This window comes from Helianthus annuus, chromosome 16 (assembly GCF_002127325.2).
Source record: "Helianthus annuus cultivar XRQ/B chromosome 16, HanXRQr2.0-SUNRISE, whole genome shotgun sequence".
Taxonomy (NCBI): domain Eukaryota; kingdom Viridiplantae; phylum Streptophyta; class Magnoliopsida; order Asterales; family Asteraceae; genus Helianthus; species Helianthus annuus.
In genome coordinates this window covers 55,191,412-55,209,923 of record NC_035448.2, presented here as the reverse complement: position 1 = coordinate 55,209,923, position 18,512 = coordinate 55,191,412, and the positions used below count along the sequence as shown (strand labels likewise).

The 18,512-nt window shown below is 38.2% G+C and overlaps 1 protein-coding gene across 1 annotated transcript; it reads right to left on the bottom strand.

Annotated features, from left to right (window-relative positions):
- Positions 1-4,151: 4,151 nt before the first annotated feature.
- On the bottom strand, positions 4,152-10,656 carry LOC110917192 (probable xyloglucan endotransglucosylase/hydrolase protein 26). Its single transcript, XM_022161787.2, has 4 exons — positions 10,482-10,656; positions 10,282-10,382; positions 9,664-9,857; positions 4,152-4,560 (listed from the first exon to the last, which is right to left on the bottom strand). Exons 1-4 carry the CDS (start codon positions 10,654-10,656, stop codon positions 4,152-4,154), a joined length of 879 nt encoding a protein of 292 aa, XP_022017479.2.
- Between the last annotated feature and the right edge of the window lie 7,856 nt (positions 10,657-18,512).

Genomic DNA, 18,512 nt, shown 5'->3' with positions numbered 1-18,512 from the left:
AGAAAGTTGATCAGTTCAGGATATGGAACAGGATACAAGACAGGATCATCCTAAAGCCCTAAATCCTACCCTTTCTCAACCACTGCACTGGATATTCCGTTCCACCAGGGATTGAGTCTCTTTTTACAAAGAAGAACTTGGACTTCCATTCCTCCTCATTCCTGGTGGCACGAAGTATCAGAGGGTCGCCGGAGGTAGAATAGAACAAAAATCGGCAAGAACCATGGCATCTAAGCCGATATGCTAAGGGGGGGTCATGAATGGAAAGGTCGGGAATATGGTTGTTCTTGATTTGGTCAAGAACAAGCAGGACTCGCCATAGCATTGGCATTGTTTGACTGAAACAGATTTTTGTGGTATCGAAGAACTCGGTGATGAAGTTGGGAAACGGAAATTATAACCCTAAGGTAAAAGGAAAATCATTAAAGCATATCTACTCGTCGGAAACCATATCTGATCAGATTTCCCGATCAAATGGCCGGAACACCGTCCCTTTCGGGAAGATGCCGGAGGTTTTAAGGGCTGACAAATGTGCGCTGTCGAAGGTGCATATTTCCTTCTCCGGATTTTGGAGAATATTTTGGTGAATGAACGACGGAGCGGAGTCACCGGAGCTTGATCTTGTCTGTCTCGCCATATCTTCGTCGGAATAGTGTAGAGGAAAGAAATGAGAAGAGAGAGAGAGAGAGAGAGGAGATTTTTACCTTTTTTCTTCTTGATGAAGAATTAAATGGGGGTAAACATGAGAAGATATAGGGGAGTAATGGGTAGAAATAGGCTACACGGTTACAAGTGGTCACATCAGGTCTTATCTCTTAATTACCTTGGTTATCGTAAAAAATGTAACCGTTAGGACTCAGGATCCTTAACGGCAACATTTTTGGGGACAATTGTTATGGGTAAAATTCTGAGCCGATATCCTGGGAAATATCTTGAGTTGTATCTTGATTGAATGATATCTGCTTATATCTGGGATGCTCATTCAGGATATTGGTAACATCCTGAATGGTATCCTCAGGATTACTAATGGGTTGTGTGCAGGAGTACGCGTCCAGGTGCCCAACGTTCACGAAGACCCTTTCTCCGGGAGACTCGGTCCAAGTCGTTCAAATGAAGACGTTGAAGCCGCATTACTCGGTCTACAACGTTAACAATGGAATATTCGGAAGCATCCCATATTTATAGGAATTTTAGTTTGTATTTCGTTACTATAAATAGGTGGGTATACAAGATCGAATAGGACATCACAGCTACACTTACTACACTCTCACACTTGTTCTCTCGCAACCTTTACTTTCACACAAAGCATTGTAACACTTAGCGATCTGGTCAATATCCTGCACTGTATTCTAAAGTTTGAAGCAATAAGAAGAACTAGGCAGCTGCGATTGTCAGCTCCCAAGGTTTTATGCCGGCGATCTAGATTGATCAAGGGCTTTCCTCGTACATCTCGTGTCATTTCCTTTACTTTTTTGCTTATAGTTTGATCGTAGGTACAGCTCAATATCCTGAGCCGTATCCTGAAAACTGTTTTTACAAACAACATAACCAGCATATTTCCAATACACTTTTTAGCACTCTACCTCACTTAACTAATTTGATCACTAAATTGCTCCGGTAATTTTTGACCAAAACAACTGTAAGTATAACTAATAAATATTTAGGGTTTTGTAAAGCATTTTAAATAAAATGTATCACAATAAGGTTACAAAAAGGAGAATGACTCACTTTTGAGGGTTGTTATATTAGTCGTGTTGAAAAAAAATTGAAAAAATTGAAAATGTCTCGTAAATGTTTTTGCACAAAATGAAAAATGATAGGTATAATCAGTTTGTGGCATTTGATTATTATATATATATATATGAGATAACGAACGGTCGGTCACATGTCTAATTTGGGATATGTGGGTAGGCCCAGCAGGTTGAAGAGTTCCTTAGGATTGATATAATATACCTTAAAAATAGGAGTCTTGTGGGTTCTCACCTTAGGAGCTATGGCAAAACCCAAACTGTAGAGAGTATAAGGGGTACCATTATAAATAAAAAACTTATAGGTATTCCGGTTAAATGGCACATAAGTTTCTTTTTATGAGAATAAATCCGAAACAAGGTGACGCTAGAAAAAAATTCCATCTATTCATTCATCTGAGCAAGCTGCGTATTGACGAAGCCTGTGGTATTGTCACTGGGATGGTGACTTGGGTGGTACATACTCTCTAGGTGGAGTTAATAAAAAAAATGATAAATATGTGAAGCTTATGGCATTAACCACTAGGATGGTGACTCGGGTGGGGTATGTTCGCTAAGCTGATCATAAGCAAAAGCATATCAAAGCTCATAGCCATCATCCATTATCTATCATAAATTTAATCGGAAATATATAAGAGTTTTTTATGTAAGACCATAATCTCATAAGCTTGAAGAGTGATTAGGTAGAGTTGTGGTCTTTCAAGTGTGGGATCCATAGATGACTATAATCACTTGAACTCAATGAATCATGAATAAGGACTCGGAAGCTGGCGGTTGGGTTTAGATGGATCTTATACGTGCAATCTTGGTTAATGTGTGGTTTGATTTGTTAATAAATCAATTGAATATATTAAGTGCCAATGTTTCTGATTGTGATTGCAATGCAGAGAATTTTTTCTGGATGAAAAAACGATAAGTGTGGGGATGTGATGTTGGGTCAAGACACGATGCGTTTTGTAGTAGTTTGCGTTAATTATGCTTGTGTTAACAAGTTTATTCATATGGGTTAATATATTTATTGTGTGTTTGGTGTTTTGGATTAATAGGTGCTAAAAAGGGTAAAAGAGAGAAACCGGGCTGAAAAACGGGCTTAACGGGTCTGCACGGGGTAGCGGAAAAAGCCCACCTGGGTAGCCTAGGCGACACGCGGAGCTGAACACGTAATCTCCCGCGACGTGCTGGAGAGACCAGTTATGGGAAAAAGTTTAAATTACCCTAATTTATTTTTTAGGTTAGCCATTCAATTCCCAGCCGTCCCAAACGAATCATAGGCAATTTCTTCAGTATTCTTCCATCTTTCAAGCTCTCCATTCATGTCCGATCGATTATCAATGACTATTGAAGCTGCGATGACTTCTATGCACGGCTAAACGCTTGTAACTTCCACTCGGATGAATGATTGTCTCAGTTTTGCATTGAAACTTTGTTTTGGATTCTTTTTAATTGGTATATCTTGACTACTTGTGTTGAATTTTGTGAAACGTTTATTATATTTGAATTGTTTATCGTTTATCAAGCGTATTGACGATATAGTTGCATCGTTAGCGGGTTGGTAAATTGGTGGATAATTGATATATTCAAATGAATTAGTATATTGTACGTATGGTGAATCTTAAAAACTAACTCTAATAATTAATCAAATTCATTAATCCCAAGGCCATGTCTATGTGGTGTTATGAATCTGTAAACGGGTTTTTGTGTTAAAACGAACAATTAGGATTCCGGGTGGGGGTTTCTTTTTCTCATATTGATCACAAGTTTCTTAATTAGTTTTATTATTTTTAAAATCAATTAATCAAACCCCCAATCTAAGTAATTTTAGTTTTTAGTAAAATCATTACACCGACCACAAGTTTCCCGTCGATACGATACCCTACTTACGCCATCTACTTAGTTTAATTAGGTTTTTGCATGAGGCGTCATCACGTAAAGTAATCAAAAGACACAAAGTCTCTTCAACTTACGAAAATCCTATCACTATATATAAAAAAAAAAAAAAATTTACTAATAGATCTTAGATTCACATAAACAATGACATGAAAAATTTGTAACAAATAAAATGATTTTCTCAAACATATCTATAAGGATGCACAATTGTCCACCTTTCCTAACCATACAACCCCCATTCACCTGTCAAATGCCCAAAAAAAACATATATCCATGAATAAATGTTCTAGCACATTTGGTTTTCCAACATATATAATATAACTATAACAACACAAGGTTTAATTTTTCCACAAGACTAGCACACACAAGCTTTAAAGAAGGTTCATAGCTTTGTTATATAACACCAACAAAAACACGGCCGCCAAAAGTTGCAAACAAGTTATTAAGGAATATTAGATTTCAAATCCACACTGGAAAAAATAAATTTGAGGTTTATGGGTGGGTATCAAGTTTTTTTTAGTATTGAGGCTTGGAGCATTCAGGAGCCATCTGCCAGTTGAAACGCTTATAATCTGTGCAGTAGTTGTAGATCATGTAGTTATCTCTAACCCATTTGAGTTTTCCCTGTTGGTCCCAGCTCAGTTGCTTATAGGCAGAGGAGGTCCACCAGTTAACTTGGTTAGGATAAGCACATTGATAAATACTAACCGGTCCATTCCACTTACAAGCCCTAGCATTAAACTTGCATAAACCAGCCGTGAAAGGTGCACATGACCAGTCAATTTTCACTAGACCGCCTCGTGTTGCCCAGTTATCAGCATTCCACAAACTAGAATAAACCTGCATTCCTTGGCGGTCTGGGAAGCCAATTCCTTCGCTTTTGTAGTTTCTATAAACCCGAATCGGTATGCTATCGACAAACCACCTGAATTATTGCCATTTACATGTTAGACAAGTATGGTTAAATATATATATAAGCTAGATATAATATATAATTATGTTACATATTAGATTAAATGTTAGTTAGGGTAGTATGATTTATTTATTAATTTGAGGGCGGTTAACACATGTACGCTCCAAATACATATATATACTTTCGGATGTATCTGTTTATTCTTATCAATTCATTTTATGAACAAACCAAGATCTACAGAACCCTAATTACGTTCGAACATAGCAAGGAATTCCAACATAGTGGTATCAGAGCCACAACGATCCGAACATCGCTTCGTTCTTAATCAACCGCATACACGAAGGATCAAACGAAGATGAATCAATCACAGGGAATTCAAACCCAAATTCCCAAACTCACTGGACCAAATTATTATCACTGGCATATACAAATGAAAGTGTTACTCGAATCGCAAGAATTATGGAATATCGTTGAAGATGGGTATCAAGAGTTGGGAAACAATCCAACAAATGAAGCAAATACAACATACCGAGAATCAATCAAGAAGGATAAACGCGCTCTGCACATAATGTTTCAATCGGTAAATGATACCGTAGTCGAAAGGATCGCTATGGCAAATTCATCAAAGGAGGCCTGGAACATTCTGTATAAATCATACAGGGGAGAAAACCGAGTAAAAACTGTAAGACTTCAAACTCTTAGATGTGAATTTGATGCGTTAAACATGAAAGATGGGGAATCTGTAGAAGAATATTTCAATAGAATGACCGTAGTAGTGAACCAATTAAGGATGAATGAAGAAAAAATTAGTGAACAACGAATTGTAGAAAAAATTCTACGTAGCATGACTCGAAATTTTGAGTCGGTTGTTATCACTATAGAGGAAACTAAGAACTTAGAGAATATCTCCACCGAAGAATTAATGGGAATCCTGCAATCACATGAATTACGAATGAAGAGATACGAAGACCCTCCGATTGAACATGCATTTCAAATTCAGAATGCAAATCAAGATAAGTTTCGATCAAATCGGAATAGTGGAATAGGAAGAGGACGCGGAAAATTTAGGGATCGATATACAAATTCCATCAGATGTTATAATTGTCAAAAACTAGGCCACATCGCCAAGTTTTGCAAACAAAAGGAGGACAACGGAAGTGCAGAAAACATGTTAATTCATCAAGAAGACGAACCGGGTGAAAAGGAAACGGATGATTCGATGTTCATGATTCTGAATATGGAAGAAACAGTGAATGATGATCATTGGTATTTGGACAGTGGTTGCAGCAACCACATGACAGGAAACCGAGACCTGTTCATAACAATAGATGAATCAATCAGAAAAGAGGTAAGAACGGGAGATGACAAGAAGTTAGAGGTCTTAGGCAGTGGAGAAGTCATGGTTATAATACAGGGACAAAGCAAAAGGATACAAAATGTGTTTTATGTCAAAGGTTCAAGACATAATCTTCTAAGCGTGGGACAACTCATAAGAAAAGGTTACATGGTTAAATTTCTGGAAGACAAATGCATTATAAAGGATGTAAGGAATGAAACTTTGGGTGTCATAAGGATGACAAGCAACAAGATGTTCCCTCTCAATCCTGGAAAGGATCTAACGTTAGCACTGACGATGACTATCAAGGAAACCTCTACACTATGGCATAAGAGGTATGGACATGTGAATCTAGATACACTAGCAGAAATGGGGAACAAAGAGTTGGTGTATGGTTTACCAAAAATTTCGAGAGACATAAGTATATGTGAAGGCTGTATATCCGGTAAGCAAGCGAGGAAAGTTTTTCCAAATAAAACGAAATGGCAAGCGTCTAAACCACTTCAACTCATTCATTCAGACATATGTGGTCCGATGAGAACGGAGTCAATCAGTGGATGCAGGTACTTCGTTACCTTCATTGACGATTATTCTAGGAAAACTTGGGTTTATTTTCTTAAACTCAAATCCGAGGCATTGAGTTACTTCAAACAATTCAAAGCATTAACTGAAAATCAATCGGATCATAAGATAAAGACATTAAGAACAGATCGAGGAGGAGAATACTGTGGAAAATCATTTCAAGATTACTTGAAAGAGAATGGAATTCATCATCAACTCACCACCAGTTACACACCCCAACAAAACGGGGTAGCCGAAAGAAAAAATAGAACACTAATGGAGTTAAGTCGAAGTATGTTGAACATAAAGAACCTACCAAACAAATTCTGGGCAGAGGCAGTAGCTTGCACCACATATATATTAAATCGAACAGTCACAAAGACAAGACCAAATACAACTCCATTCGAAACATGGAATGGAAGAAAGCCAAATGTGGAGCACTTCAAAGTCTTCGGTAGTGTAGCTTATGTTCACATACCCAAACAAAAGTGGAACAAATTAGATGATAAAACGGAGAAGATGATATTCGTTGGGTACAGTGGAAATAGTAAAGGATATAAGCTGTTCAACCCTTTGACCAACAAAATCACTATAAGCAGGGATGTGATATTTGACGAAAATAAAAGGTGGGTCATCAAAAACGAATCAAACGAGACTCCATACATGATAATAGAGGACAACACGATACTGATGAATCAAGGTACAAGTGATCAGATTCAAATCGATGAGGATCATGAATCAAATCCTGTCCGACAAGAAAGCATTGTAGATAATGTGAATGCAAGCCCTGGAATGTCTGAATCACAGCAAACACAACCAAGTCAAGACAGTAGCGAGTTAGGTCTTACATCAAGTCAAAATCAGCATGATGAAGAAACCTCCTCTACCGATTCTGAAAATGAAACCATCCGCACGAGAAGCATCAACAGTGTGTATAGAGACACAAGGGCATTAACTAATGAAGAGATACTACAAAAGTATAATGAGAATCAAGTAATAAACTTCGTACTCTATACTAGTACAGATCCCACCACATACGAAGAAGCTAGTAAAGATGGAAAATGGATTGACGCAATGAATAAGGAAATGGAGTCGATCTACAAAAATCAAACGTGGGATCTGGTTGATCCCCCGACAAATCAGAAACCTATAGGAGTCAAATGGATATACAAGACAAAGTATGATGAGAAAGGAAATGTAGATAAATACAAGGCTAGATTGGTGGTAAAGGGATATAAGTAGAAATTCGGGATCGACTACCAAGAAGTATTTGCACCAGTGATTAGATTCGAGACAGTGCGTCTAGTACTGGCCCTGGCAGCTCAAAATGACTGGTATTTACACCAAATGGACGTAAAAACAGCATTTTTAAACGGGAAACTAAAGGAACAAGTATATATAGATCAACCCCAAGGATATATCAAACCAGGAGAAGAAGCTAAGGTATGTCATCTAAAACGAGCTCTATATGGTTTAAAGCAGGCACCAAGAGCCTGGTACAGCAGAATAGATACGTACTTCATACAGCATGAATTTAAAAAATGTACATACGAACATACATTGTACATCAGAGATGCTATTGACGGAAAACTGGTAATATGTCTGTATGTGGATGACTTAATCATAGCCAGTAACTCTATGAAGTTAATATCTGAGTTTAAAAATGAGATGAAGAAGGAATTCGAGATGACAGACATGGGAAAACTACATTACTTTCTTGGCATGGAAGTTTCCTATGAAGATGGCAATATAATCCTATCACAAAAGAAATATATGAAAAATTTACTCGAGAAATATAGAATGAGTCAATGCAATACAGTTTCGACACCGATGGAATACGGGTTGAAATTATCGAAGGAAGATCCGGAAGAATTCATAGATGAAAGCATGTATAGAAGCCTAGTAGGGAGTCTGATGTATCTGACAAACACTAGACCAGATATAATGTTCGCAGTAAGTAAAGTAAGCAGGTTTATGGAAGCACCAAAACGAAGTCACTGGGAAGCAGCAAAGCGTATACTCAAATATGTTAAAGGAACTCTAGATCAAGGGGTTACATACTCTAAGGGTGGAAAACAGAAACTGATAGGTTTTAGTGATAGTGACTATGCAGGAAATGTGGATGATAGTAAAAGCACATCAGGGTACATCTTTCACCTAGGATCAGGGCCTGTATCGTGGCAATCAAAGAAACAAAAAGTAGTTGCTCTATCTTCAACAGAAGCAGAGTATATGGCTCTTACCTTAGCCGGATGTCAAGCAATATGGCTAAAAGGAATATTAGATGAATTACAAGGAAAAGGCAATTATCCAATACCTATTTGCTGTGATAATAAGTCCACTATATGTCTGGCCAAAGATCCAGTATATCACGGTAAGAGCAAGCATATACGCGTCAAATATCACTTCATAAGAGACTTGATCAAGAGAGACGAGGTAACAATAATGTTCTGTGCAACCAAAGATCAATTAGCAGATATTATGACCAAAGCACTACAGCCAAAGGATTTCTTACGTTTAAAGACTTTGCTGCGCATGATGCTCTGATAATCTAGCTTACGGGAGGGTGTTAGACAAGTATGGTTAAATATATATATAAGCTAGATATAATATATAATTATGTTACATATTAGATTAAATGTTAGTTAGGGTAGTATGATTTATTTATTAATTTGAGGGCGGTTAACACATGTACGCTCCAAATACATATATATACTTTCGGATGTATCTGTTTATTCTTATCAATTCATTTTATGAACAAACCAAGATCTACAGAACCCTAATTACGTTCGAACATAGCAAGGAATTCCAACATTACAAACAATAGGAATGAGATAATATATTAGCTACGGTTTATTGTTATATTATATAATTATCATATTTTCTAACTTTGGTAGTAATATAGCAACAAAACCCTAGATGAGATATATTTTCTCTAATAGAGTTAGTCTTTAAACTAAACATACATGTGAGTTTTTGTGTACCAAAGTTTGGTCTTTGAGTGATATAGTTAAGGAACAATTTGTTAGAGATAATATATTAGCTAGGGATATTATATGATTAATCATATCTTATGACTATAATAATTATATAACAATAAACCCTAGCTAATGTATTCTTTGTAAGACAGTGTTTAAACTGTTTAAACTAAACATACATTGGAGTTTTGGTGTACCAAGGTTGTTCTTTGATTAGAAAAGTTAATGTAGATAACTTACACAACTGCATTGGGGTTCCAGTGTATGGTGTAGTTGTGGAATCCGGTAGTAGGGTCAAACCATAACTTGAACTGCTGCTCCCTATTTCCTTTGCCTTGGGTAAAGATGTTTGTGTGCACGGTATAAGGTTGTCCAGATGAGTTCCCTAGGAACTCAAAGTCGATCTCATCATGATAGTCTCCCTTAGATGAAAGCTGCAATAATTCCACACAAAGGTTATGTGTGAGTACTGGAGAGGTTTAAATAGCTCATAGCTCGAAGATAGCTCGAAATCCACTCATTTACCAACCGCCCCAACTCGGCTCGGATTGTTCACAAACCGCGCCTACTTGCCAATACCAAGTTTAGAGATGTTTAGATAGCTCGTGGCTTAAAGCTCATTCAAAAAAAAAGTTAAAAAATACTTGGTCATTCAAAACCAATCCAACCTGGCTTGGATCGTTTATAAACTAAGCCGGTCGTTTACAAAGTGAGCCAGCTCTACCCGGCTCATTTATAAGCCAAGCCAAGCATGAGCGGACCCTTGCTTGCTCTTGAACTCCCCTACTGAGTATCATGATGTGTTCGAGTTGGTGTACATGTAATCTTGACTCGTATCGTTTTTGGTATTGTACTTACATAGTATGCTGTGACGGTTCCTGCAGAGTTCCCTGGAACCAACTTGATCAACATTTCAATGCTTCCAAATAGGTATGAGTTGTATGATTGAATACCAGACCCTGTAATTAGAGGTATATCAATATATTAATAGTTAAAGAGTTAATGTTAGACTTCTAGGAGTCAAATGAATTAGAATTTGAGAATTTGCAAAACTGTACCTGCAACTTTATCCAACACCAGATTAAGATCTTCACCATTGCCAAAAACATATGAATGGAAGGCACCCCAGTTGAAATAAGTGTCGGTGTAAAAATTTGCATTGACAAGACATGATTGGAATGAAATTGCTGAGATTAACACAACAACAACAAAAGACTTGAATGCTGTTGCCATTGCTATTATGTTTAGTTTGTAAAGGAATGCTCTTGTTATTGCTCTTGTCACCTTATATAGCGTTTGTCTAGTGTATTTCCCCAATATATTTTGTTAGATCTTTAAAATATATCTTGACCTTGATTTTGACATTAATTAAATGCTTCAAATATGGGATAAATAAAAAATAGACATAGTTGACTTTTTTTTTCCAAAACAGAAATATTTTATTTTTCAATTATTAGAAGTGTTAATTTAGGCCAATCAAAGCCGATATATCGACTTCGTCAACTCAAAACAACTAGTATTTAGCATATACTTTTTGGTAGGCCCTAACTATCTGCACACCCAATTTGTCTATCTGCACACTTAGGGTTTACATGCGCTGCGTATTGGTCAATACGCAGCGTATAAGGTTACCTCAATACGTTGCGTATAGAGCTATACTAAGCGTATATAAACCATGGATTTCAGAGCCTTATCAGCAATCATTGCACAGAATACAAGGGTTATATACGCTGCGTATAGGTCTATACGCAGCGTATATAAACCATTAGATTTTTTGGGGTCATTTTGGTAGGTTTGAGGGATCATTTTTTCACAAATTTTAAATACGCTGCGTATTGACCTCTAAGGAACGTATATAAAGGTCTGAAAATGTCTTTTATACCCTTATTTTGAGGCTATACCAAGCCAAATACAAGGGTAGTTGTGTCATTTTTGTCTCATACGCTGCGTAGGAACCTCTAAGGAGCGTATATAAAGCTCCATTTTTGTATATTTTTTATTGTGTATTCCTTTGTTTATTTATAAAAAAAAAGTAAATTAATTGTGTGTATTTTTGGGTATTTCCATGTTTATTTATAAAAAAAACAATATTACTAAAAATAATACAAATATTATGAATTATAAGAATTAAAAATAATACAAATATTAGGTCCCGTATTGACTTCGTATAAGCCTATAAGTGTGATATCGTATCGTATAGCGTCGTATAGGTCACGTATTGACCTCGTATAAGCCTATAAGTGTGATATCGTATCGTATAGGTGTAGTATAGGTCACGTATTGACCTCGTATAAGCCTACAAGTGTGATATCGTATCGTATAAGGTAGTATAGGTCACGTATTGACCTCGTATAAGCCTATAAGTGTGATATCGTATCGTATAGCATCGTATAGGTCACGTATTGACCTCGTATAAGCCTATAAGTGTGATATCGTATCGTATAGGGGTAGTATAGGTCACGTATTGACCTCGTATAAGCCTCTAAGTGTGATATCATATCGTATAACGTAGTATAGGTCACGTATTGTTCTTGTATAAGCCTATAAGTGTGATATCGTATCATATAGCGTTGTATAGGTCACGTATTGACTTCGTATAAGCCTATAAGTGTGATATCGTATCGTATAGGTGTAGTATAGGTCACGTATTGACCTCGTATAAGCCTATAAGTGTGATATCGTATCGTATAACGTAGTATAGGTCACGTATTGACCTCGTATAAGCCTATAAGTGTGATATCGTATCGTATAGCGTCGTATAGGTCACGTATTGACCTCGTATAAGCCTATAAGTGTGATATCGTATCGTATAGGGGTAGTATAGGTCACGTATTGACCTCGTATAAGCCTATAAGTGTGATTTCATATCGTATAACGTAGTATAGGTCACGTATTGTTCTTATCTAAGCCTATTAGTGTGATATCGTATCATATAGCGTTGTATAGGTCACGTATTGACCTCGTATAAGCCTATAAGTGTGATATCGTATCGTATAGCGGCGTATAGGTCAGGTATTGACCTCGTATAAGCCTATAAGTGTGATATTGTTTCATATAACGTAGTATAGGTCACGTATTGACCTCGTATAAGCCTATGTATGTCCCTCTTCGAGGATGACGAACCTAAACCTTGTTATACAAACTCACTAGCAAGTGCGGAATCCAAGCTAGCAAGCAAACCGAGATGAAACAAGTATAAACACAAACACACAAGGTTCACCGATTAACACCACTGTATTAATACGAATGAAGGTTCCGGTTACAAGCACAATGTTCACAAATGTGTTTTGCAAACTCTCAAAGTGTGTGTGTATGTTTCGGACAAAATGCTCTCAACTCTCTATCTCAATATGTGTGCATCTATCTTTTCTAACACACTGCATGGGTATATATATACCCAGCCACAGCAGGTCTGACCGAAGGATCCGATAGATGTCACGAAGGATCATCTATCGATGTTGCACCTATCGAAGGATCAGGAATACTGATCGAAAGATCATCTTTCGATCAGACTTCCATCGAAGGGTTCACAGTGACCTCGAAGGTTGATCTATCGAGGTCCATCCATCGAAGGTTCAACTTTCGATCTCATCGAAGGATCTCACTATCCTTCGATGAGTTATCCTTCGAGCCACACATGTTACAATCATAAACTAACTGTTTGGCTAAGTCAAACTAGGAGGATAGTTGACTTGGTCAAACTTACAAGACTAACATAGACATCGTTTTACATCGAGACTGAATACAGACAAAGTACAGACACAAGTGCACCAACAAACTCCCCCTTGGCTGTAGCTTTGTCTCGATCTTCGATGTTTGCAGATTTGTCTTGACCTTGATCATCCTTGATCTTCATGTCTTCAAGACTCTGATGTCCTTTTACGTCTTCAATGCCGGAGGATCTTCAAAGTCTTCACGTCTTGAAAGTAGAGAGTGTATCAACAAACTACCCGTATCATGTAGGAAGTGTGTTGACAAACTCCCCCTTAACATAAGCTCCCCCTTGAGTTATGCTCGTGAATGACTTGATCTTTATGAAGTGAGATCCATGTGGTGTTGGTGATGGTCAGCGGCAACTCGATCATCTTCATCCTTTGAGTGCCTTCACGTCGTGTCTTCATTCCGAGGCTTTGTCATCGACCATGTTCTCCTAGCCTTTAGAATCTGCACATGCAAGAAATCTAAACGCGTAATGAGAACAACTGCTTGGAATGACTAGTATAAACAAATGACACACGAATGACCATGTCACAATCAAACACCGTCCGACAGTTTGAAAGTTTAATAAATTTCTCAATTTTAGATTTAACTTTCAAAACTTGCAAATTTCGACCGTTTATGAAGATTTAGTCAATTCGGTTTTCGTTCAGGTTCCAGGTAACGAAGACTCGAGCTCCAACATCGTACGATCGAAAATAAAACAGAAATAAAATCTTTTTGGCTTTTACAGAGTTTATATTAAAACACGCCTAAAATCTTTTTGGTATTTTTGAAAATAAAAGACAACAATTTTAAAATCCTTTGAGTGTTATCAAACGACATCACCGCTAATGTCGTGCTGATATGCACCAAACGACGAAACTGTTTAAAAGAAAACAATAAAAGTTAAGCAGTAAATAAATATATACAGACATTCTTTTTGCGAGTTTCGAGGGTAAGAGAATCATATCAGTGTACGGTCATGCCAAAACACTCTTGTTGTTCAGTTAGTTAACATTAAGATAAGCATCCTATAACAATTATCGGTATTGTTATCCATTTAAGCTCAACTTATCAGATGTAATCATGGCGAGGGGATACGTTAAGGTATGATTTATACTTACCGACCGGTGTTCATGCACATCACGACACATTCCCGTATCAAGGTATGCACGAGGGTTCATCTTACCGGTGAGTATACTGATTATCATCTGTTTGACCGTATAAGCTGTGAGATACTCACTTATTTTGAATTGAAAACAAGCCCTATGTGATATAATCACTTATTGATGAGGAACTTGATTTTCATATGCATGAGGGCACAGGTGCAAGTCCGTGAACAGGTCAGTACTTCCGTACAGCAGAGAGACGAACTTGACACCCGGATAAATGTGATATATTATCACTTATTTGTTTGGACATGTGATTGTTTATCACTTATTGTGGTCGAATGCAGTATGTAATATGTAGACGTATGTATAGTATCATGGAAGATCTAGACTTGCGTCCCCGTTATTTTTCGGTAAAAGATACAACCATGATACCCAGATGATAAGCAGCATAAAGACCGAATATCTCAGAACCTCGGCAATCTATCAAACGAAATTTCGGTACTAAGACCATATGCCAATGAATGGTTCCCACCTGATCTTCAGTCGATTTAAGATTTATATCACCCTGCACACTTTAAAATGATTGTGAGCCTACCGATACATCTTATATAGAGCTGCTTATCGTTTTTCATTTAAGGTTTAAAGAGGTTTGGATAGACCACTGATGTACTATCACTTTCTCTTTTGCGCGCCAGGAAACTCATTTTTGTTTTTTTATTGTTTTTGTGTTTTTGAAATTTTTCGATGTTTTTGGATTTTCAGATTTTTGGATTTACTCCCCCTAAAATCAACAAACTAAGATAAATTTAAAAGACACAAAGATATTTACAAAAATGATTTTCCGATGTTGGTTTACTCTTGCTTGACCTTAATGCTGTTTACCAATAATAAAAAGTCAAATCTAGATTTGTCAAATGCTTTGGTAAAAAGGTCGGCACGTTGGTCATCGGTGTGGACCTTAACAACATCGATTAGCCTTTTCTCAAAGCAATCACGTATGAAGTGATATTTGATTTCGATGTGTATGGTCTTTGAGTGCTGCACAGGATTTCTAGTGATCTGTAATGCAGCAGAATTATCAACGTAAATAGGAGTAGTTAGGAATTCAAAACCGTAGTCCCGCAATTGTTGTTGGATCCAAAGAACTTGGGAGCAACAACTTGATGCAGCAATGTATTCAGCTTCGCATGTTGATGTAGCGACGCACGTCTGCTTCTTGCACTGCCATGTGACTAGGCGATTTCCTAAAAACTGACATCCAGCCGTTGTGGATTTGCCGTCGATTTTGCATTCGCCATGATCAGAATCACTGAATGCGACTAAGTCAAAGTTATTATCCCTAGGGTACCATAGACCGGTGTCAGAGTAACCCTTCAAATAACGAAAAATTCTTTTTACAGCTGCAAGATGTGAGGCCTTCGGGTTGACTTGATATCTGGCAAGCAGGCATGTTGGGTACATTATGTCTGGCCTTGATGCTGTGAGGTACATAAGAGATCCGATCATTGCGCGGTAGTATGAGGGGCTAACAGCTTCACCCTTCAAGTCTGGAGTAATTCCGTGATTTTGTGGCAGTGGGGTACCAATGGGCGTTGCATCGGACATCTGGAACCGGCTCAAGATGTCACCAACATATTTAGTCTGATGGATGAATATCCCAGACTCAGTTTGTTGCACTTGTAGGCCCAAGAAGAAGGTCATTTCCCCCATAGCATTCATCTCGAATTTATCCTGCATAATGCGCTCGAAATTCCTACACAAAACATCATTAGTAGAACCAAAAATAATATCATCAACATATACCTGTACCAGAAGAAGATCTCTATCTTGTTCTTTGATGAAGAGATTACAATCGATAAGACCTCTTCGAAAACCGTTCTCCAGCAGATAGGTAGATAAGGTTGCATACCAAGCTCGTGGTGCTTGATGAAGACCATATAGAGCTTTGTTGAGCAACCAAACCCGATCGGGATGGGCAGGATCTTCAAAACCTGGAGGTTGTTCGACATATACCTCTTCTTCAACCACACCATGTAAGAATGCACTTTTGACGTCCATCTGGTAAACCTTGAATCCTTTGAATGAGGCATAAGCCAGAAAGATCCGAATAGCTTCCAGACGTGCAACAGGTGCATAGACTTCGTTGTAGTCGATTCCTTCTATCTGACGAAAACCTTGAACGACTAAACGAGCTTTGTTCCGAATGACCACTCCACGGTCGTCGTTCTTGCATTTGAAGACCCATCGAGTGCCAATCTTCTTGTAGTTCTCAGGTTTTTCAACAAGCTTCCAAACACCAAGCTTTTGAAATTGCTGCAATTCTTCCTGCATGGCTTCAACCCAAGCACTGTCTTTCAACGCTTCTTTCCACGATTTTGGTTCTTCTTGTGACACGTAACACGCGAAGGACCAGTCATTTTGTTGACCAGATTCTCTTATAGCTGAATACAAACCAGCATTCCGGTCGTTTCTCAGCTGATTACGCGTCTGCACACCGCGATGGACATCTCCTATAATGTTCTGCTGGGGGTGGGTATCATGAATCCTCATTTCAGGATTGTCTGGCACACGTGCATTGATACCCAAATTGGTAAGATTAAGATCAACAACCAACTCCACACCAGGAATGTGGGTAGAGGTGGATGCATTCCCTTCAGCAGTGTCTACATTCTGCATATGAGGTGTATCACCAGAGGCACCTTGAACAGGAGCAGCTGGAGCCGAAGATCCTTCAGCTGCATCATGATATTCATCATCTTCAGAAGAATCATTATAATCAGCAGCATCTTCATAAACCTCATTTTGAACCATATTGTTGACAGATGAAGAAGCTTGTGGGTCAACAACAATAGGTCTAACCAATGGCGAGACAGCAGCGTTGTCACTTTCCAACAACATCCTAGCCGCTGCTGACTCTTCGTCAAAGGTTGGCAGATTAAAGGAGTCAAATAGCCCATCATAATCGAACATCCACGGATCACCCGGAGCCCTAACAGGACTCGTGTACCTTTGAACCCTAACTTCACTCCAAAGCTCAATCTTTTTGGTAGCTAGATTCCAAACACGAAAATTCGGAGTAGCATATCCAAGGAAGAAACCCTCGATAGCTCTTGCACCAAACTTTCCATCCGGCTCAATCATAGTACATGGAGCACCAAACGGTTCAAGGTAAGAAAATCCGGTTTCCTTTTCTGAAGGAGTTCGAAGCAAGTCTTGCCATGTCTCTTTACTGTAAGAACTCTGTTTAACGTGTAGCATGCAGCCGATACAGCCTCCCCCCAGAATTGAATAGGGAGTTCCGACTCTACTAACATTGTTCTTGCAATTTCTATATCGTTCGATTCTTCCTCTCCGCGACACCATTTTGTTGTGGAGTATAACGAGAACTGTACTCATGAAGAATGCCTTTAGAAGTACAAAACTCATCCATAACTTGATTCTTGAATTCGGTTCCATTGTCGCTTCGGATCCTCTTCACTTTCAACGAATAGAGATTCTCCAACATTGTAAGAAGATCCTTGAGGATGCCAGGAGTTGCACTCTTGTGTGCCATGAAGGATACCCAAGAAAATCTAGAATAATCATCAGTAACAACTAGACAATAAGCATCTCCGAATGTTGTCTTGTGCTTCATAGGTCCAAAAAGATCCATATGAAGACGTTCGAGAGGCATGCTGACAGTGTTGATTTTCTTCAAAGGGTGAGACTTCTTTGTTTGCTTCCCTTTTTGGCACGAGACACAGATATCTTGTAAGTGAAAACTTCTTACAGGCACACCATTCACAAGATTATTTTTCACCAAATGATTCATCTTTCTCAAGTGAATGTGTCCCATTCTTCTGTGCCAAGATATAGACTCCTTTTCCGTGGCTTTTGAGACAAAGCAAGTGACTTGTGCAGACGTTGTAATCGCTTGGCTCATGTCGAGAATATAAAGATCATTAACTCTCGGAGCCGATAAGAGAATCCATTCTTGTGGAATTTTGAATCCAGGTTTCAGCACATAGCAGCCGGCATCATCAAAATGCACGGTGAATTTCTTATCGCAGATTTGCGACACACTGAGAAGATTATGATCAATTTGCTTAACATAATTGATCTTATCAAAGCACACGATGCCATTTGAGATACTTCCCTCTCCAGTGATGAATCCGCCTTTGTCACCCGCAAAAGCAACATACCCTCCTCTAATATTTCTCACGTCGTATAGGAGCCGTAAGTCGCCAGTCATGTGCCTGGATGCTCCACTATCAACAATCCAATGACTATTAATAGTTC

Coding starts and splice junctions, on each gene's coding strand:
- LOC110917192 (XM_022161787.2), bottom strand. CDS start 10,656: ATGGCAACAGCATTCAAGTCTTTTGTTGTTGTTGTGTTAATCTCAGCA. Junction 10,383..10,481: donor GGTGTTGGATAAAGTTGCAG/GTACAGTTTTGC, acceptor CTCTAATTACAG/GGTCTGGTATTCAATCATAC. Junction 4,561..9,663: donor TGGAACCCCAATGCAGTTGT/GTAAGTTATCTA, acceptor GCAATAATTCAG/GTGGTTTGTCGATAGCATAC.